The 22,855-nt window shown below is 37.8% G+C and overlaps 1 protein-coding gene across 2 annotated transcripts in view; it reads left to right on the top strand.

Annotated features, from left to right (window-relative positions):
* Nucleotides 1–3,554: 3,554 nt before the first annotated feature.
* The window catches only part of ZCCHC7 (zinc finger CCHC-type containing 7), a 247,143-nt gene continuing 227,842 nt past the window's right edge, over nt 3,555–22,855 (top strand). The window contains exons 1-2 of one of the 2 annotated variants that reach the window (XM_035016296.1): nt 3,555–3,661; nt 8,346–8,976. In XM_035016296.1, coding sequence (XP_034872187.1) covers nt 8,367–8,976 — 610 coding nt within the window. In that variant the 5' untranslated portion in view covers nt 3,555–3,661; nt 8,346–8,366. Of the gene's footprint in view, nt 3,666–8,345; nt 8,977–22,855 lie in introns of both variants that reach the window. The other variant, XM_035016297.1, reaches the window with a different exon arrangement.

Here is a 22,855-nt window from a genome sequence, read left to right as displayed (position 1 = left end):
GTACTTTGCATACTGCTACCCCTGATCTCAAGAAGTGTGGACTAGAGACTGTGGGTGGTGGAAACAGAACTACTATGTGTTTGTGTGCCTTAGGACTCAGAGACTTGGATTATAGACATAGCTCTGCCTCTGGTTTGTGACTCTTGGCATGTCTCTTCCTTTCTTGGCTTCAGTTTCCCCATTACTGCAATAGAAGACTGTATCTCATGATTTCTAAAAGCTATCTAAATGAGAACTCACCTTGTAAAGGCAAAAGGTGTGTGTATATATACTACTCTCCTTAGTCACAAATCTCTGTACCCATCTCTCTCTCCTTTTTTTTTTTCCTTAAGATTTTATTTATTTTGGGATGCCTGGGTGGCTCAGTCAGTTAAGCATCCGCCTTCGGCTCAGGTCATGATCCCCCCTTTTTTTTTTTTTTTAAAGATTTTATTTATTTATTTGAGAGAGAGAGAATGAGAGACAGAGAGCATGAGAGGGAGGAGGGTCAGAGGGAGAAGCAGACTCCCCGCCGAGCAGGGAGCCTGATGCGGGACTCGATCCTGTGACTCCAGGATCATGACCTGAGCCAAAGGCAGTCGCTTAACCAACTGAGCCACCCAGGCGCCCGGTCATGATCCCTTTTTAAAAAAAGATTTTATTTATTTATTTGAGAGAGAGTGCAAGCACATGAACTTGGCGGGGGGCGGGGGGAGACGAGGCACAGAGGGAGAAGGAGAAGCAGACTCCCTGCTGAGCAGGGATCCTGATGTGGGACTCAATCCCAGGACCCTGAGATCATGATCTGAGCCGAAGGCAGACGCTTAACCAACTGAGCCACCCAGGCGCCCTTATACCTGGTCTTAATGTCGTGGAGCACAACACTGCATTCCACTTATTTGAGGTCATGACATGGTTTCCACACTGGTCTGACAGCTGGTGGATCCACACCTAGTTCTTGGTTTCCTAGAGCCTATGGGGAGTTAGTTTGCCTTCATTTCTTTAACACCTTTAGTGAGTGCTTGCTATCTGCCAAGTACTATGTTAGCGGTAAAGATACAAATAAAAATGTCAAGGCTTCTGCCTTCAGGGAGTCCACAATCCAGCTGGGAGACAACTGTAAGGCAGACACAATACAATTGCCTTGACGGAGATTTGTCCAAAGTGTAGCATAGCCCAGGGCAAGGAATACCTGTTCTTTCTGGCGGACTTGGAAGGTCTTCCTGAAGACCCAGAGCTGGAGCACAGTAGGGTAAGTTGGGGCATATTAGAAAGAGAGAAGGGAAGTGGGAGGCAGTGGGAATGCCTTCTGCAAAGGCACAGATGTGGGAGAGCATAGTGTCTTTTGGCAACTGCCCAGGATTCAGCGTGGTGGTGTATAGGGAGGAAGAAGTCAGCTCATGAAGTGCCCTTTATGCCATCCAAAGGATTACAGGACTTACAACATAACCTAAAGAGGGTAACTAAAGCATTTTGAGCATGGTAAAGTAGTAAATCTTTGTTGAATGCATGAGTAATAGTAGGAGGATTGGGTACAGTAATTAGGAGCATTTCCTAACCTTGTGGCCTGGGGCAAGTTACTTAACCTCTGAATCTGTTTCCTTTTTTGTGAAATGAGAATTTAAAATCAACCTCAAGGGTCACCTGGCTGGCTCAGTAGATAGAGTGTGCGACTCTTGATCTTGGGGTTTTGAGTTCGAGCACCATGTTGGGTTTACAGATTACTTGTAAATAAATAAATAAATAAGTAAATAATAAAAATCAACCTCAAAAGGTTAAAATTTAAAAGGTTTATATATAATACACTTATTGAGTAAGACTGGCACTTGATATAAGCTTACCACATTATTTTTTTAGAGATAATTTTTGTTCTACACCATACACATTACCTAAACAATTTAGGAATCTCTGTGACCCATTTCTTTTTTTTTAAGATTTTATTTATTAATTTGAGAGAGTGAGCACACGGGCAGGGGAGGGAGTGGCAGAGGGAGAGGGAGAATGTCAAGCAGACTCCTGCTGAGCTCGGAGCCCCGTGCGGAGCTCAACATCAGGGACCCTGAGATCAGGACCTGACCTGAAACCAAGTCAGAAGCTCAACTGACTGTGCCACGCAGGCGCCCCTCTGTGACCCATTTCTAAGCCTGTTTCCTCTTCTGCAAAATGGTTCCTCCAATTTTACCTTTTCAGTGTAACCTGTAACATTGTAACACTTACCATAGTGTTGATTAAAATTTCTAATTATTTTCTGGGCCATACTTTTAGGCTATACCCAAATTGTATTTTGTTTTCCCAGCTAGACTCAGGCCTAGGAGACCAGAGACTAAAAAATTTACCACTATATCCACAGTTGCTAAAACTGCCTCTTGACAGACACTCATAAAATGTTGGCAAGAAGAACCAATGTCAAGCTTATCTTTCAGGACTGTTGCCAAGGATTGATGAACTGATAAAGTGCTTTGTCATTATGTAAAGTTGTACAGATGGATTTTTTTTTAAAGATTTGATTTATTTATTTATCTGACAGAGAGAGACACAGCGAGAGAGGGAACACAAGCAGGGGGAGTAGGAGAGGGAGAAGCAGGCTTCCCGTGGAGCAGGGAGCCCGATGCAGGGCTTGATCCCAAGACCCTGGGATCATGACCTGAGCTGAAGGCATATGCTTAACAACTGAGCCACCCAGGCACCCCACAGATGGATTTATTATTACTAAGTATTGAAATAAGGTGTGAGAAGAGGAACAGAAGCCAGAGGCTTGCAACACAATCTTGTAGCCTCTGGAGGCTTCCAAAGGACAAGTATTAACTTCTATCTTTACCAAGTGTGCAGCTCTTCATGGGTGCCTAGCTGGCTGGGTTGGTAGAGCCAGTGACTTATCTCCCAGTGAGCTCAAGACCCAGTTGAGACTAGAGATTCCTTAAAAAAAAAAAAAAAGAGTGCAGCTCTTCAAGATTCCCAAAGAGTTAAATCTATTGCTTCGCATTCTAGGAAAAAGCCAGAATCGCCCCAGTGCAAATTAAATTCAACTTAAAACTAGAGGTGGAAGGACCTGCCTAAGGTCACCTAGTGCTAGATGCCAGGCTTTGTCAAGAGGTTTCTAAGTGGTTTATGTGCCCCTGTGGGCTGGGCAAGGCGCCTCCAGACTCTGCACTCCTACCCTACTTTGGTCTCAGTTCGCCTCCCACGCCACGTGGCACAAAAAGGGTGCCCCAGAGGTCAAGCGAGGAGGAGGTGGAGCCCATCCGGAAACCCGCTCAAGGGCATCCTGGGAAATGTAGTTTTACTCGTGGACACAGAAAGGGTGTGCGCTCTCCCCTGGTTTTACCTACTGAGTAGCATTTCCTGCGTGCAAATCATTCAAACTAAGTGTTCCCTATTATAGATGCAGCCTAGGTGTCTTTGAAAGAAGCCATGAAGGGGAAGGGGCAAAGCAAAGAAGGCAAACCAAAATATTGTCAGCGGGGAAGAGAAAGGGTTAACAGTTATTACGCACGCGCACAGAGGGCCCGCAGGGTGGGCGGGGACGGAAGACTACTCCCGGGAACTGTGTTTTCCCCGGAAGTGCCTTCCCTCCTCCCGGGTCCGCGCGGACGCGGTTTCCTTACCTCATTTGTCCTCGCCCCTCCCCGTCCCTCTACGCGTTTTGGTTCCTGGTTGGTGCTTCCTGGTCGCAGCCGCGGCAGTGAGTATGTGTGACGGACCCCCAGCCGCACGCGGCCGGGGGACCCCTGTCCGCCCTCTGTCTCTCCCGCTGGGCTGTGGAACTAGCGCGTGTCCCCTCGCCGGCCTCCGTGTCCCTCGTCTTGCCCCAGCTCAGGGCAGGGTGCAGCTCGTGGCCCCTCAGTCGTGTTCTGCCTCACGCGGCTCGGCTGACCGGCTGGGGTGTTCGCTTCTCTCTACCTGGCCAAGGGCGAGGTCGTGGTTCAAAAAACTCTGGGCGCCCATGGCCTTGGTGGGGTGGCGTTTCTGCCTGTTTTACCTTCTCCCCTCCCCCAATTCCCCTGTTTTTTGAGGGGGGGAAGCCGGTCAGCCCGTTAGACGCATAGGTCCTGCCGCCCTGAAGGAGCCCGGCATGTGAGGACCGGACAGTCCCAACTCCAGCCTCTGCTGTCAGAAGCAACAGCTACAGCTGTGGGACCAGAGAAATTTAGGGAGTTGTGCCCCTTCCCCCATGTAAAACAGGGAGACTTGGACTATGTTCACTAAGATTTGCTTTATCCCTCACATCCTGTGAGCCCGCAGTTCCAACTTTAAGAACTGCGGGTGCTGTGGGAATACTGGCTGGGAATCAGCAGGCCTCGGCTCTAGTCGTGGCTCCACTGACTCGCTGGTGACTCTAGAAATTTCATGTTTAGGTTGAATTTACCTCTGTTTCAGATCACAGGAGATCTTTAGGTTCAGTGAATAAGTAAGTTTCTCGGAGCCTGTTTCTCTAGGAGAGCGTGCAGTTTAGTGACTCTTTCGGGTCCCTTCCAAAGCTCTTGACTTTGTGTCTTGAGTACTTCGGCTGTCAACATCCAAAGACTTTGAAGTGGGCTGTGTGTATATTTTAGACAGCATTAGGCTTTGGAGACAGTTCAGTATTGCTGTTTTCCAGAATCTGGGGATAGGGAGTGAAATGAGGATTATAAAATAGCCACAAGGCTGAGGTATTGTGTAGTTAAAGGAAGAGGGGGCTGAGAAAGGTGAAGGAAGTGTTTTGAGATAGGATTTGTTATCTTAAAGAGACTATGTATGCTAAGAACAGCTGGACTTGTCTGAATAAATTTAGCATAATTTTCTCCCACCAATATCTTATATTCTGTCTTCCTTTTTTTTTTTTTGTGAGCGTTGTTTCACACATTTGGATTCCCTACCACAGATTTGCTTCAAAGTGAAAATTATATTTGAAGAATGGACAGAAATTTTAATACTAGACTCTATAGTGTTCCAAATCTGTCACTGTCAGGATAGCTCACTAAGAGTATGTCAGAAATTTTAAGTTGAAAATCAACTATTAATCAGTTTCCAGTGAGCATTGGACTTAAAATCAAGCTGTAAATTTGATTTAAATCTTGAGATGGATACCTGTGTCATCAAGAAGAAACATTTAGGCTAAAAGTTCTTTGAAGGGAAATAAGAGCAAAAGGTCTGGAATGACCAGTTGGTAGACTGTTAGAGCAGAAGTATTGGCTTTAAAAATAGTGTAGTAAAATCTGAAAGCTTAAATAAGCCTTAAGTTGTATAGTTTAAAAATTTTTAGTGAATGAAAAAAAAAAAAAACTACTCCCACCTTTGAATGGTGAAAGCCTTTGCAGTTATTCTCTATAGCTGTTTTATATTTGTTAAGCCACTTTAATCTTACAGATAAATTTCATTCTCAAGCTGGTGTTGTAGGTTCATATATAAGAATCATCTTTTTTTGGTCATGGGATTGCTATACTCTGAGTATCAACTTGCAAGGTTCTTGGATAGGAAACTGACAAATTCAGATGTATGCTTTTTCTTTCAATTAAAGTACTTCTTTCATAGTTTTTACACTTCACTGGGAAGTGAAATGGATATTTTTGAGGTAAATTTAGGTGTTAGAGCCAACACATATAGCTTTGAAGGAAGTTTTTTAATTTTTTATTTGAAAGTATTTTGAAAAATTGAAAAAAAAAAAATCTTAGTGAACACGTGGCTGAGAGCCTGCGAAATTTGAATCTGTCCTACCTGTGTTCTTAATCAGCTGCATAACCTTGGATAGGCTTCCTTACCTCTTTGGACCTTAATTTCCTTATGTGAAAATTGAGGAGGTAGTGTGAGATAATCAGAAAGGTCTCTTTGAGACTAAAATTTTGTGGCTCTCATAGGGACCTCATGTTATCCAGTAAGTATGCTTGAGAATTGTGTATAATGATTAAAAAGCTGAGGAAGTCTTCTGGTTCAAGACATATATATTTATTTCATATTTGTCCTGCGAGTATACACTTAAAAAAATTTAAATGCATTTGAATGTAATTAAAGTGGTAACATAAGCATAAACCAAAATAGCCTCAGGCAAACCTTAACCCTGGCGTACATAAGCTACATAAAGAGAAGAGCGTTATGCTGAGCACAATTTTCAAGTACAGAAGGTACAAAATCCTCTTAAAGGCCATAGGGGCTGAATTGTTAAATTCATTTTCTACATTTCAAGGAAAGAGATAAACCCCTAGACCCAAGGAAGTCAGTTTTTATTATATTTCTGTAGTTTATTTTTGGCCTACATTCACAGGTGTGCCCATGGCTCTTTTCTTAATCCCCTTCCTTTGGGATGGCTCCAAGAGTAGTACAAATTTGTAACTCTGTAATTTAGCTCTTTTTATTTTTTATGTTATTTATGTTTTATCAGCATGGATCCAGTGAGGATTTTGAAGGAAGTAGAATTCCTTTGACTTCTTTTAGAATTAATTTACCTATTAAATAAAAAGGAAAGAATTCATCTTTTATTTGAATTCCTCTGAGGCTAACATTTCAATATAAACTGATAAATGCTATGAGCATTATTATTCAGACAGCCACATTTAAGTTGTGTGACAACAACAGCATAGCAACCTGAAGGACAGTGTAAGGATGGAACAGGTGTATTGTAGCTTTTAGAAGAAACGGGCATTAAAAGTTGGTTTCTTTTCCCCCCACCTTTATTGAGATATAATTGACAAATATCATTGTGTAAGTTTAAGGTGTACATCATCATGATTTGAAATATGAAATGACTACCACATTTAGATCAGTTAACACATCCATCACCTCACCTGTTTTCTTCCTCTTCTTCCTTTTTTACCCCCACTCTCTTAGCAGATTTCAAGTATACAATACAGTATTGTTAACTCAGAACGTAATTATCATTTTTACTCCCAGCTTTATTGAAGTATGATTGACATAGAACACTTTGTAAGTTTAAGGTGTATGACAAAAGGTGGTTTTCTTTATTTCTGTAAACAACAACAAAAAACTCCATAATGGTAGTGCATTTTTGGTTCTTGTTCATTTGGTTCTTGGAGTCAGCTGCTTGTATTACCAAAACTACCATCAGAACACTCTGACATTTTGGGCAGAGAATTGGTAAACTAAGAACAGCTAGTCTTTCTAAATTATATTTGTATAGCTATAAAGGAAGTGGAAAGAGTAAATTGTCATTGTTAATTGTTCTGTAGGCCATCCATGATTTTTGAACAAACATGAGTATTTTTCCAGAGCTCTCATTTTGATCAATATTATATCAGTACCTAATTGAAACATCTTCTGTGTAGATTTTTGGTTGATGATACGAGAATAGTTGGAATAGTTGGAGACAACTGTGAAATTCATCCCACCATAATTTCCATATTTTAGGCACATACTAGATTTATTAGGGCTGAAGAGCAAATGCCAGATGATATTGTTCATTTATTTATTTATTCATTAATTCAACAGACGTTTATGGAAGTCCTGCTAAATACCAGTTACTCTGCTTGGCTTTGGGAATCTATTGTTTAACAAAGTGCATATAGTTTCTGCTCTCCTGGGGTTTGTGATCTGCTTTTGTGAGACATTTACATTGAATTAGTAATTAGAACTGTAGTGTTTTGAAATGTAAAGTACTATAAAAGGAACAGAATTTAGTCTGGTCGGTTAAGGGAAGCAAGAAAAGGGATGTTTAAGCTGAGCTGAAGATTTAATATGCCCACAGTAGGAAAGTAAAGTGCTCCTATAGCTAGAAGTTTTGCCACAGTTTTAGGTCCTTAGTATGTTTTTCATACACATCTTTATTGCTAGTACAAAAGTAAACCAAGGTTTATCAGATATTTTTGTGTATTCTTTAGTCAAGGATAAAAAGGCCATGAAATTAATTTTTTAATTGAGAATAAAAATCTGTACCAAAACAGTAATTATGATGATTGTTTCCTGTAGTGGATTTTAGTCAAAGTTGAAGTAATATTTGTATGTGAGAATGCCTACTTGAAAGATGAGATGCAGAACCAGAACCAGGGAAGAGATGATGGAATAATGAGAATGACTTGAACTATTCTTGTGATTTTTAACATTTTAGAGAAAAAGTTGGTGCCTGAAGCAGTGAGTGGATCAACCTGTCTTTCTTTTCTAGCATACCTGCAAAATATGGTATTTCCATTAATAACTGTAACTAAATTTGTTGGTAGTAATTTTCATTTGGAAGGGGTGGGCATTATTAGAGCAGGTCATAACAGGATTTAGAAATCCTTGAAAAAAAGGTACCCTTAAGAGAAAAAGGTATTTTAATATGTCATTGAGAACAATGATGGCCTTCACAGAGGTTAGCTCTAAGGTGATATCGTTATGCACTAAATAGGCATGTTCTCAGCTTTTAAAATATATTCTTTGTATGATTTCCTCTTTTACAGCATCAAGGTTACTGACTTTCCATGATGTTTGGTGGTTATGAGACCATCGAAGCATATGAAGATGAGCTTTATCGTGAAGAGTCATCTAGTGAACTGAGTGTTGATAGTGAGGTGGAATTTCAGCTCTACAGCCAAGTTCATTATGCCCAAGATCTTGATAATATCATTAGAGAAGAAGAACATGAAGAGAAGAACTCTGGGAATTCTGAATCATCCAGTAGTAAACCAAATCAGAAGAACTTAATTATCCTTTCAGATAGTGAGGTCATCCAGCTATCAGATGGGTCAGAGGTCATCACTTTGTCTGATGAAGATAGTATTTACAGATGCAAAAGAAAGAATTTTAGAGTCCAAGCAAAAGAAAAGACCCGAGGTCCTCCTGCATCTCTTCATTCTAATAAGTTGACTGATAAGAAATGCAAGGGGAATATTGAGAAGCCTAAGCCTGAAGAGATACCAGGTACAATCCGAGAGGTCATGATTATAGAGGTCAGTTCAAGTGAAGAGGAAGAGAGCACCATTTCAGAAAGTGATAACGTGGAAAACTGGATGCTGCTGGGATGTGAAGTTGATGATAAAGATGATGATATCCTTCTCAATCTTGTGGGATGTGAAAACTCTGTAAATGAAGGTTAGTATCAAATTGGCCATTTTGAAAAGTAGTACCATCTTTAATAAGGAAGACTGCTTTTCCTAGACAAAAGACCAATAGGGTCTGCTCCATTTAATTCCTCATCTTTGGTCTTGTTTTTTGGCTTGTTTCTCATGAGACTCTTACCAGTGGCTACTCTAATGGTGGTCTGTCTGAACATCAGAAAGAGTATGTCAGAATATCAAAGACTCTGCTTCTACTGTAAGCAAATTCATAGCTGCTTCTTCCTGTTTGGCCAGAGCCAGTTCTGGACGTGAAATCTTAGTCCCCTCTCTCTCTGCTTGGTATCACAGGTGAGTACTCCATCCATCTCTGACACTGGTCCTGTGCTCTCATTTGGCCAACTCTGTTGGGACTGCCTCTTCCTAAGTGATCTGCTTAGCCAAGAGTTAGCCAGGTAGCAAGCATGGGAAATGCTTGATATACTGGGGATATGGAATTAGTATTGAGATTTTAGGACCTCCACAGTCACTAAGATAGGAGGCTCTGAAGAGCTGTAAGTCTACAGGAAACTGTTGGAGGAAATGCAAATTCTTAGAACCACATTATTCAAGGATTGAAATTTTGGTGTGAGCGTTGTCTTCTCTGTCTCATAGTCTTGATGCTTATTCCTTTAAAAACTCCCTTTAGTTTTTCTCCTTGTATGCCTAATGCCTGGTCTCTTGCAGTAGTTTCCTAAATGATCTTTTACATCTTCCCTGCATACTATTGTTAAACTAGTAGTCTTGAAATGCCTGTTTACTCATGGTACTTAACTGTGCTCCCAAACCTTTAATAGTACCTACTTGTTCTCGGAGGAAATGGTGATATTGAATGTAGGTCATGCTTTGGAGCCTCAGTGATTGACAGACTTTTTTTTAAGGATACAAACTTTAGGTTTCCAGGCCATAGGATTTCCTAACCACTTAACTTTGCCCTTGTGGGAAAGCAGCTACAGTACCTAAGAAATGGGGTAGCTATTCCAACAAAATCTTATTCACAAAAACAGGTGGCTGGCTCAGTCTGTCATAGGACAGTCCTGAGAAGTTGACAGCAAAAGGAAGAAAAGAAATAGAGTAGTAGCTAGGACACAGAGTGGAATCAAATGAAATTTTATCAGAATAAGGTAGATCTGATAATGTTTTTAGGTAGATGGGGGGAAAAACTTTTGAAGGAGAGATTAAACCTGTTTGATGGATTGGGATGGTGGGGGCCAATTAAGAGATGGGATCAGGTGTGTATGTCTGAATTAGTCTTAAAAGGGAAGAGACACACCATTAACTTCTAAATTATCAGATATTTATAGAGGTAGAGAAGAGAGAATAAATTCAGATGGGTTGTGGATGAGGGAATATATGAGGATATATGATATTTTGATTTTCTTAGGAAAATGAAAACAATTGGGAGTGGAAGTGGGCAGGGGTACTTAGAAGCTTAGAGTGTAGAAAGCTTGCTTAAGTGCAGTGGGAAATACTTTTAGACAGTGGTTCCCAGTATTTTGAAGATGGCAACCTTTTTAACTTCACAACAATTTGTGGGCTCCCATATGACTGTAGTTATATTTCTAGTATTTGTTAATTGAGAAAATGCATATTAGCTACTATTTTAGTATTCTCTTACATGACAGTGTTTTATTAACCACAATGTCTGTACATTTGAAAAATATTAATACATGTATATGTATATGTCTTTATATAATGCAAGCCTCTGGGCACGCATTGTGGTCACTAATCATGCAGCTCCTCAGGAGTCTGAAGCTCATAGTTGGGAAATCATTGTGCCAACAAATCAATAATAGGATTACTTAGAAGTAGTATTCAGTGAAAATTGAAACAATATGAGCTTGTAATAAACTCACTTTGAAGGATTTCATAACATTTTCCAGTAATACTTGGCAGTCTAGAGCAAGATTATGGAAACCAAATGATCCAGGGTTAGGCATACCATTATAGAAGGTCCAGAATGTCAAAAGCATTTAGCCCAGTCTTTAAATTTCCTTCTCCTGACATCACACCTAGTTTCATCAAACACTAATGTGTTCGTGATGATGGGCCACTTTTCTTGAACTCAAGTTTCCCATGTCCACCTTACTGATCTTTCCATTTGGATATCTTATTGTCATTTCAGATTTAACATACTAAAAGGTTTGATAAATTGAAATGAAAGGTTATTTTTCCACAGAAAGAGGAGATTAACTGAGAAGTGATTAACAGTAGAACTAGGGTTTCTCAGGGCAAAATGAAAGAGATTGATGAGGGGTAGTGAGAATGGGGTAAAGGGTGGCTGAGCCATATGGAAATGAGGATTCTAGAAGAAAGGGGATGGTTCTCAGGTATGTTTTATAGGAGTGAGGAAAAGAAGGTTGGTAATTAGGTATATAAAGAAATCTCTGGCAAACAATTTTAGTGTTTCATGTTATAAGTAGACAGAAGCATGATTGTTCTTGAACTGCATTTTTGGAGAAGGGGATATTTGTGTTTATTTTTATTGAGGTGAAATTAGCATAACACAAATTAACCTTTTTAAAGTGTTCAATTTAGTGGTGTTTAGTACATTTACAATGTTATGGAACCATCACGTCTATATGGTTCTAAAACATTTTAGCACATCCAAAGGAAACCCTGCACCTATGGAATTCTTTATTCCTTCTTCTCCCAGACCCTGGCAACCACTGATGTGCTTTCTGTCTCTATGGATTTACCTATTCTGGATATTTCATGTAAATAGAATCATATAATATGTGATCTTTGTGTCTGACTTCTTTCACTTAGGATAATGTTTTGGAGGTTTATACATATTGTAGCGTGTGTCAGTACTTCATTCCTTTTCAAGGTTGTATAATATTCCATTGTATTGTTATACCACATTTTAATAGATATTCATCTATAGATGGACATTTGGGTTGTTTCCACCTTTTGGTTATTATGAATTGTGCTACTGTGAACATTCATGTATAGGTATTATTTGAATACCTATTTTGGGTATTACTTTGGGTATATACCTAAGAATAGAAGAGCTGGGATTTCTTTTTCTTTTCTTTTCTTTTCTTTCTTTCTTTCTCTTTCTTTCTTTCTTTCTTTCTTTCTTTCTTTCTTTCTTTCTTTCTTTCTTTCTTTCTCTTTCTCCTTTCTTTCTCTTTCTCCTTTCTTTTTCTTTTCTTTCTTCTTTCTTTCCTTCCTTCCTTCCTTCCTTCCTTCCTTCCTTCCTTCCTTCCTTCCTTCCTTCCCTCCTTCCCTCCCTCCCTCCCTCCCTCCCTCCCTTCCTCCCTTTCTTCTTGAAGATTTATTTATTTTAGTGAGAACATGAGTGGGGGGGGAGGGGGGAGAGAGAGAGAGAGGCGGACTCCCCCTGAGCTTGGAGCCTGACCCAGGGCTCAATCCCACAATCCTGAGATCATGACCTGAGCCGAAGTCAGGAGTCGGTCGCTCAACTGACCAAGCCACCCAGGTCCCCCTAGTGTAGCTGGGATTTCTATGTTTCACTTTCTGAGGAACCACCAAAGTGTTTTCCACAGTGGCTACACCATTATATGTTCCCACAGTAATTTATGAGGGTTCCACTTACCTGCATTGTTTTTAACAATGACTTGTGATGTTGCATATTCTATTTTGATGTGCTGGTATGCTTTTTGTTATTTCTTACAGTTCTTTCTCTTAGTATTTTGTTTTTTATACTTATTGCTTATGTTGGCTTATGTTTTTCTAGTATGGCTTTTATTTTATTTTTCTTGAGAGAGAGAGAGCAGGTAGGGAGGGGCAGAGGGAGAGAGAATCCCAAGCAGGCTCCATGCCCAGTGTGGAGCAGGACGTGGGATTCGACCCCGTGACCCTGAAATCACGACCAGAGCTGAAATCAAGAGTTGGACGCTCAACTGACTGAGCCACCCAGGTGCCCCTCGAGAATGGCTTTTTTTGCATCAAATTTTCCCTGTGTCTTTTCATCCACTTAAGAGTTTGTAAAGAAACTGATTCTTACAAGTATGTGTTCTCTTAAACTTTAGAGTGTATATGTATATAAATGTATAACACCTTTTCTGCAACATTAGTAACATTAGTAATAAGTAACATTAGTAGTTAGATGCAAGACCTAAGTAATTCATAGTAATTTTTGATTCCTTACCTTCAGTGTATATTCCTCTTACACATATTGAAATTTATCCCTCTGCTCCTAGGATTTGTTTTTTTTGTACCAGCCAAATTTAAACAAATTGTGCAGTTTTGCAAATTAACTTGGTTGACTCTTATAAACTCTGACAGATATTCAAATATATATCTCCTGTTTTATTTCCTTGATCTGCTAATACCATAATCCTATTTCTTTGCAGTTAATGAGCAATATATTTATTCTGTACTGATGTTTATCTGAGTGTGCTGTTACTCTTTAACCATTATTATCCTGTTCATAAATAGATCTGAGTTCAGTTTATATAATAGTCTTTATTTATTTATTTATTTATTTTTAAAGATTTTATTTAATTATTTGACACAGAGAGAGAGAGAGAGGAATCACAAGTAGGCAGAGTGGCAGGGAGCGGCAGAGGGAGAAGCAGGCTCCTCGCTGAGCAAGGAGCCTGATGTGTGACTCGATCCCAGGACCCTGGGATCATGACCCGAGCCGAAGGCAGACGCTTAACGACTGAAGCCACCCAAGCGCCCCTATATAATAGTCTTTAGAGAGAAGATTTTTTCATGTTGATGGAAATTTGTAGAAATTCTGACATCTTTTTGAAATGATGATTGTTAAACCGCAGCAGTAGCTATTTGGTATACTCCTCCTCCTCCTCCTCCCCCCGCCGCCAAGTCCCCAAACTATGGCATATTTGAATTATCAGTATGATAGAAGAGATTACAGACTCTTTGAGGGAAGGTCTTTTCCATACTCAGAAGTCTTCCTATGATATTTAGAGTAATTCTTTGACATGTATTAGTTCTGTATTAATTGCTAAATGATCAAATATTGAGCATCTACTCTGTAGAATACATAGAGGGGATTTAAAATGATAAAAGACATAGTTTTAGCCTTAAGTGGCTTTGTGTTTCATTGAAGAGACAAAATTTATGTAATGTTTATGTTACTATTATTTAAAGATTTATTTATTTATTTTAGAGCACTTGAGTGTGTGGGGGATGGGGCAGAGGGAGAGAATCTTTCAAGCAGACTCTCCACTGATCAGGCAGCCTGCCACTATGCAGGGCTTGATCCCAAGACCGAAGAGATCACGACCTGAGCAGAAACCAAGAGTCTGATCCTTAACCCACTGAGCCCCCGGGTGCTCCTGTAATAATATATATATACTAAAAAGAAGCTAATACTAAGAAGAAGCTAAGTAATTTATGGAAGTCTCGCCTTAACCATGGGTGTTAAGTGTCTTAAAACCCTAATGATAGATGTAGTTGAAAACTTAACACTTTATAAAAAACAGGATTAGTGAATTTGAGGTAGTAATGAACGAATGAAGGACTATGTAAGTACATACATATTTCGCATTTACTACCTTTAAATTTGTAGTAATGAGTGCAGCACCATTCTTGCTCTGTGGAAACTTCAGACCATCCCCCATTACTTCAGTTTCAGTGAGATGCTTACACATTTATTTTCCTTTAATAAACAATCAGGCAGATAGTACATTACTTGGAGGCATTTTTTCCCTTACTGTTTTTCCTCTGAATGTTTGATACTTTTCTGATTATATGATTTGTCGTTCTTTTTATTATTTTTTTAAGATTTTATTTTATTTTATTTATTTATTTTTTTTTTTTTAAGATTTTATTTATTTATTTGAGAGAGAGAATGAGCTAGAGAGAGCGAGCACATGAGAGGGGGGAGGATCAGAGGGAGAAGCAGGCTCCCTGCCGAGCAGGGAGCCCGATGCGGAACTCGATCCCGGGACTCCAGGATCATGACCTGAGCCGAAGGCAGTCGCTTAACCAACTGAGCCACCCAGGCGCCCCAAGATTTTATTTTTTAAGTAATTTCCATACCCAGCATGGGGCTCAAACTCACAACTCCAAGATGAAGAGTCACATTCTTTATTCTGTGCCAGCCAGGTGCCCCTGATTTGAAGTTACTTTTTTTTTTTTTAAAGATTTTATTTATTTATTTGACACAGAGAGACACAGTGAGAGAGGGAACACAAGCAGGGGGAGAGGGAGAAGCAGGCTTCCCGCTGAGCAGGGAGCCCGATGCGGGGCTTGATCCCAGGATCCTGGGATCATGACCTGAGCCGAAGGCAGACACTTAACGACGGAGCCACGCAGGTGCCCCTGAAGTTATTATTATTATTATTATTTAAGATTTTATTTATTTGACAGAGAGAACATAAGCGGGGGGAGGGGCAGGCAGAGGGAGAAGGAGAAACAGGCTCCCCACTGAGCAAGGAGCCTGAATGGGGCTCTATTCCAGGATCTTGGGATCATGACCTGAACCGAAGGCAAGACACTTACCCGACTGAGCCACCAGGCATCCCTGATTTGAATTTCTTGATTAGCTTCCTGAGGTTCCATTGATGACTTGTGGATATAACACATAACTTGCTTAGCCTAGCCTTCCTCAGTACATGCAGTATTATGATGAGGACTTTGCTTATAATAAATTCATGCCAAAACATAGGCCCTCAGTCCCTGTTTTATCTGGCTTTCAGCTCTCTCTACTGAGGGATGTAGGAATTTATTTCTAAGTTCTAGGCTTCATTTCCTTCACTTTCTTTACTCTTTCCTTTATATAACAATGCCTGCGCTGTCATTTGTTTTCCTTTTTGAAATTCTCACCCTTTAATTTCTTTTATTATCTCCAGTACAAGTGACTTGTAATTCTCATGTATCAGAAAGATCTGAAGAAAAAGATGCACCAAAGGAAATCAGCATGTTTCTTAATTTGTGAGGAGGATCTCAAGTTTGGGGAGCATTATTATATATGATTCCCAAGTAGTGGGGAAAGACAGTAAGTGCTTTAGGAATTACAGAGGAATAATCAGCCACTTATTTTCCTGTGTAGGGAAGGGATATTAATAGCTCTAGGAGTAATTATTAACTTTCTATTCGTTTTTTATTATGGAGAATTTAAAGTATATATAAAAATAGAATGTTGTATTGGACTCAGTGTCCCATAAACCAACTTATGACTAGTCTTTTCTCAATTATAATTGCATACCCCTGTATTATTTTGAAGCACATCACACCCATCATTTCTTTTTTTTTTTTTAAAGATTTTATTTATTGATTTGAGAGAGAGAGAGAATGAGAGACAGAGAGCATGAGAGGGGGGAGGGTCAGAGGGAGAAGCAGGCTCCCCGCCGAGCAGGGAGCCCGATGCGGGACTCGATCCCGGGACTCCAGGATCATGACCTGAGCCGAAGGCAATCGCTCAACCGACTGAGCCACCCAGGCGCCCCCACACCCATCATTTCATTCATTCATATATATGTATGTATATTTCAGTGTGTATATCTGAAAGGTAAAAGTTCTTGAGAAACATAATCATGTCCTTATCATACCTAAACAAATTACCAATATTTCTTTTATTATTAAATACGCAGTCAGGGGCGCCTGGTTGGCCAGTCAGTTAAGTGTCTGACTCTTGATCTGAGCTCAGGGTTGTGAGTTCAAGGCCCGCATTGAGCTCCATGCTGGGTGTGGAGCCTACATAAAAAGAAAATAAAAAAGAACCCCAAATGAAAAAAACAAAAACCCAGTCAGCATTCAGATTTCCCATTCTGGCTCTTAATTTTTTTTCTTACAGTTTATTTGAATCAGATCCATTTATTGGAATTGATTGATAACTTAAGTGTCCTTTAATCTATAGGTTCCATCTTTATTTTTTTGGTCTCTTATTTTTTTCTTTCTTATAATTTATTTGTTGTATTAACTGGATTGGTTGTCCTCTAGAATTTTCTGTAGTCTGGATTTTGTGGTATTGTTTAACATAATCCCCTGCCCCCTGTGTTTCATGTCACTTGGTAGTTAGATCTAGAAGCTTGATTAAATTCAGGTTTCTTTCCCTGTGATTATGCTGTAAACTAGATACATGGATAGGTTCATTTGTGTCATTTTGCTTTGGATATGTTTATTTTTCAATATTGCCTTTTAAAAATTTAATTTGTTTTCTAATTATGCAAAATGTTTATAAGATTCCAAATTTAAGTCAACAAGACAAGGTAAAATATATTCAGAGAATTCTACCTTCTGTCCAGTCTTCACCCTATTTTGCCTTTCCCCTTATGGATAACTGTTCAGAGAAAATTGATGGTTTGTTCTCATACTAAAAAAATAAAAGCATATATGTATATATCTTTGTACTCTTTCTCCCCTTTCTTAAACAGAGGTATACTAACCACACTTTGCTCTACCTTTTCTTTTTTTTTCTGTAACAGTATATAGCCTGGAGATCAGTCCATAGTAGTATGGAAAGATAGTCCTCATTTTCTAGGACTGTGGACTATTTTTGGGTTGTTTGCACTACTCTGAGCTGGATACATTATGCATGTAACAAATACATTTTAGAGGTGAATGAATAGTAATTTTAAATATTTGATGAATAAAATACTTTTACAGTCTTAAAATGTATTTCCAACACATGTGTAATAGTCTAATTGCACTTTCACAAGCATGTTTTTATACTTATTCCTGGTCTTAATGTTTGTTTCTCATTTAGTAATTTTGAAAGATTCAGATTTAGCAAAAAATTAGATTCACATTTTAAAAAGAAGTAACTTTTGAATAATGAAGAATATAGCATGTTGAAGAAGCTGTATTAGTTCCTAGTACATAACTGTTACGGTATAGAATTTTACATTAACGTAGAGCTCATTCAGTATGTACAATTTGACACATTGCTTCTTTAGTTTATCAGCATTTGGCACATATTGGATAATCTAGTAAATCTTAGGTGAATTTAATTGAAGTTCTACCTTTGCATATAGAGTAGTGCTCTTTGCATATAGAGCAGTGCTCAGTACTGCTAAATGAAGTTGAAGTGAAATTATGGCTTGATTAAAGTAAAATCATGGCTTTTGAAATTGAAATAAAATAATGGCTTTCAGTGACTTAGTGCAGTAAGTCTTTTATATACATACATATATTTTAAGTAAACTCTACCCCCAACGTGGGGTTCGAATTCATGACCCCGAGATCAAGAGTTGCATGCTCTACCGACTGAGCCAGCCAGGCGCCCCAATGTTGTAGTTGTCTTTGTGTCAAGTCCCTTTACTCCCCCAAAATATGCACATAAAAGTTTTGGATACAATTTCAGAGGATGAAGAACTCATCTAGAGGTAATTGCTGAATCGTTGGCATTTATTAAGCACTCAACCAAGACTTGATAACTAATTAAAATTTGAGTAGAGTGGGATATGTATTTGAATTTCAGTTTTTCAAATTGGTCATATTTTATTTGATCTGGGTCTTTACAAATGCTTTTTTCTTCCTGGATCACTTTCTACCTTGCCTGACTGATGATACCTACTCATCCTTTGTGTCTAGTTTAAAGTTTAACTCTGAATGAGGTAACCTACAGGCTCTTAACTAGTGGTAGTTATTATGTCTGTTATAGCTCCTCAGTTGACTAGCTGTGTGGGTAACTTAATCTTATTATTGGTAAAATAATAATTTTATTAAAGTTATAAAGTGGGACAATGGATAGACTAAATTAATGTAATAGAAAAATGTTTGACTAAATTCTTCTAACTACAGAATGACTATGGCAAGCATGGGCATATAGTTTCCACTTGGTATTTTGAATTGAAAGTTCTCAGCTTTTTTTGTGAACCCAAGTTGCTTTTGAACATGTCTCTAATATGGCACTTTCCTTAAATAAATTTTATTTGATTTGGTGACATTTTAGTTAAACTAAATCTAAAATCTTAAAATCTGTCCAATAGTTACTTATTGGATACATGAAATGTACAAGTTACTATACTGTTTAGGTGTTGGGATTCAAGAATTGCTATGTAGTCCCTGCCCTTAGAAGTCATAAAATGCCTGACAGTATGGAAAGTTCACTGTAACACCAGAGTTAAATATATTTCTACAAATATAAGAGATGCTCCAGCACATTACAAAATCATTTCCAGATGAACGTAATAGGCTTAAAAAAAAAAAAAACATTACATGGATAGGCAAAGTACAAGACTGAATTGGACAGTAGCTTTTTGAGCTGGGTCTTGAAGAATGCATAGAATTTTCAGTTCAGGGTAAATGCAAGGAGGTAGAAGCTGAAAACCCTAATAGAAACTTAAGACTGTATGATACCACTAATGCTAAATTAATAGTTTAATATGTGTCTGGGTATGATTAAATATTTTAATAGCATGTCTTTTTAGAAACTGCCTCAGCCTAAATGAGAGAGGGTATTTATATTTCATATGTGTTTTTTGTATGTGTTCAGAATGCTGTTGGAAGATTTTTTTGGTCATTACTTTGTTCCAGTGTTTTCCTCCTGTTTCTTGCTTGTATTTTTCCTTTTCCTTTAAAAAAAAAAATTGGATATTTTATACAATTTTATGGCAGGTAGAAAAATTCCCTCAAATGGGCCAGGTTATAAAGCTAGTCAGTAGACATGACCAGCTATGTAAAGTATGTATTTCATGCAGGACTGGTCAAAGTAGAGCATGCCTTGAAATAAAACTTCGGCTCCTGATAGCTTGTGTTCTTTACCATCTTTTAACATAGGGAAGGAACACATTCTGTTAGTGTGGAAACATTAATAAATTAAACTTAGCTTTCAGTACTCTTCAAATCTTTAAGGTGGTGTTTTCCCCCCCTTTCTGCATTCATCAGATAACAAATCAGCTTAATTTCAGTAAATACAGTTTCTTGAAGATCTTATGGCCTTTTAGGTCATAGGGTTGGTTGCTATTTGACATATTTCTCATTGGTGTATAGTTTAATTTCTGCCTTAAAATTCAAAAATGGCCACATGCTAGAGTTCCAGTGACCGAGAGCATCAAGGAGCTCCCTCCCTGATGTTTTCAGCTTTTGTAAGCCTGTACTACACAATTCATAAAGCTGCTTTTGAACTGTGTCTCTAGTTGTAGCATGTCACCTTACACTTAACTATTGTAAGGGCATCTTTTTATTTAATTTCTAATTAGCATAATGACTTGAGCTGTGTTATTCACTGTTCCATGGTGAAGTTGTCATAGGGAGAGAAGAAATAAAAATGTTCAATTTCAACTTTACTTGTGAATGGAGTGAAGTTTGAAAGCCTTTTATGGCCATTGTTCAGCAGACTGAAAATCTCATTAGAAATTCCAGAAATGCAAAGGCAGCTTTGGGTTGGATTTTAATAACATTTTGGAATGTTGATACTGTATGTTGCTAATTTCTGTGATTTCGCTTTTGATCAGCAATTTAGGTATGCATTCTTCCAAAGTCAGTTTATGACTTTTAGTCTAAATTCATTTACAGTAGCTTTTCAACAGTGATAAGTACTTAGGAAGAGAATTAAATTTTACTTTTTTTTTTGACATTTCTTTTAACAACCGATGTGATTTTCATATAAGATATATTAAATTTGTTGGAAACTGCTTAATATGAAAATAACATGTATTTATTGAACTAACAACCTAGTTTAGTTACCATTCAAATATTATTTATCAGCTACAGTTTTACATTTTTGGGGGGATGGAGAAGCATAAAATTAGATGGCCAGGCAACATTTTCATTCTTATCTAGGATAAGAACTTGAGTCCTGATGTCTGGGTAGAGTGTTGAAATGTAATTTTTATATAGTTGTTTGCTGTAAAAATAATCTATTGCATGTAGTGATCACTGTGTAAGAAGTGAGTGTAATTTGTAGACAGTTTATTTTTATAATCAGAAACTAAATTTGATGTTAACTACATATGATTAGACTGTAAAACATTTTTCAAAAGTACAGAATGGAGAGCATTTACTCTTTTTTCCCTTGTAAGGATAAAGACCATTCATGTCCCTGTGCAGGAGATCCTGTTTTTAAGACTTTGCTAAATTTGTATTTAATTTCAAAGTAATTTACTAATCTCTTGCTAACACTCTGTTGGTTGTTAACACTTAATGAAGTAAAAGTATTGAGTTAATGGAAGTTTTTCAGCCAAAAATTTTTACTTCCTCTATCATTGTTTGTCTTTGTTGTTATACATTATTGTTATGGTTAAGTTTTTGGCATTTTGAGTTAGTTGTCAAATTGTTGCTGATTCTTATGATAGTAAAGAAATAAATACTTTAATTGAGCATCCTCTGTGTGTAAGGACACATTTTCTTTTTAAATTACACAAATGTACTTAAGAATATGTAAAGGGATAGATTTTACTTGTTTTTTAGTGTTTGAATCTTGACCTGATAGCATTAGCTCTGGATAGGGATGTAATTCTGGGCATAAAAATTATTTTTGTAATATAGATTTGGATCCAGATATAAATGCAGTGTAATAATAGATTATTTAAAAGTGGATCTTGCCTGCTAAATGTGTAATTTTTATTTTTATGACATTTTTACCTTAGAATTTCAGCTTTTGACATAGTTTTGAAAATTAGTTAACCATGGACTTGAGAGCATCTACTGTTACCCTCATCTTTTGCAAATACATTTTAAAGGAAGACAGCATAATTCTATAATGAGAAAATAATTTGTACTCCTCATTTAGCCTAAATATATAGTTAATTTGTAATTGCCTCAAGATGAAAGAATGGCTGTTCAGAGCTATTTATTGAGGCAAAGTGTTTTTATTGGCAATTCCTTTGAAGTACGTAAGTCACATTTGATTTTGCTTTGTAACTCAATAGTGCCTGTAACAGAATTATCTACTGTAGGGAGGGAAAGCCCAAATTTCTAGAAAACTTTTTAATACTCTTTCCACATTTGTAGTTAATGAGAAATTCTAAAGATGTGAGAAATAGACTGGTTATGGCTGATAAATAAATTTAAAGTAATTGAAAAATTTTGCTTAGAAAAGTCAGGTGAGAGGAATTCAGGACGTGGAGGAAAATGGCATACAAATTTAACTGAATGAAGGAGGTTTTAAAGAAAAAAATGTGCAATCACAGTGATCCTGTAAGTTACTCCTTATATTGTATTAGTCATTATTTGGTGTTAAATGATCTGATTTAAACAACAATGAACTTTTGTCAATGGTTTTATTTAGAAATAGCATTACTTTCCCCTTTTAAGGAGGATTTTAATTGCCAAAAAAATTTCATTTTCTAGTAAGTACTTGAAAAATTATCTCACTCCCATATAATCAGTATTTTGCTCTTCATTCCATAACTTATGTCTACTCTAGCTCTTTTGGTTTGCTTTAAAAATGATATAAAGATTTTATGGGAGAATATATGTGACTTAAATATTGCTATAAATGTGTTATTTTAATCTAGTATGATTGGCTTTTATGTGTAAGAAATACTTCCCTGGAAGGGTTCATAGTATTCAGTCTAAATGTTTCTGGATAGGTGAGTTACTGGTTAAAATCCATCAGGTCCTAAGTTGTGGAATACTTCTATTGGTTCTTAATACCATGACTATCTTGGTTGTTGTAGAAGTCCCTTAATTCTTCTGTTTGAGATGTTGTAGTTGGGGAAATATTTTTTTACTTTTGGATTTAACCGATGAATCGTGATGGTTCTATCACAGATCTAATTTTCAAACTGTATTGGTTAAACTAACTTTGGCATATAGTTTTTTGCAGGGCAAAGAGGAGTTGTGTTCAGCTGTGTGACTGTGCCACCACTTAGGTTATCATCAGCAGCGAAGGGTCTTATCTCTGACTTTCTTCCTTTTGTTAAATTTTTAAATTGCTTTAACATTATTTAAATAGGAGGGAGATAGAGTTGTGAAGCAAGTTTGATTTGCTGATTCTCAATATTAAGCAATGAGAATCCTTTCTCTTTCTTTAAATATATCACATACAT

Source organism: Mirounga leonina, unplaced genomic scaffold (assembly GCF_011800145.1).
Source record: "Mirounga leonina isolate KUSES-001 unplaced genomic scaffold, KU_Mleo_1.0 Mir_170, whole genome shotgun sequence".
In the NCBI taxonomy this organism is placed as follows: domain Eukaryota; kingdom Metazoa; phylum Chordata; class Mammalia; order Carnivora; family Phocidae; genus Mirounga; species Mirounga leonina.
The sequence above is the reverse complement of the archived record's forward strand: the minus strand, read 5'-3'. Positions and strand labels throughout refer to the sequence as shown.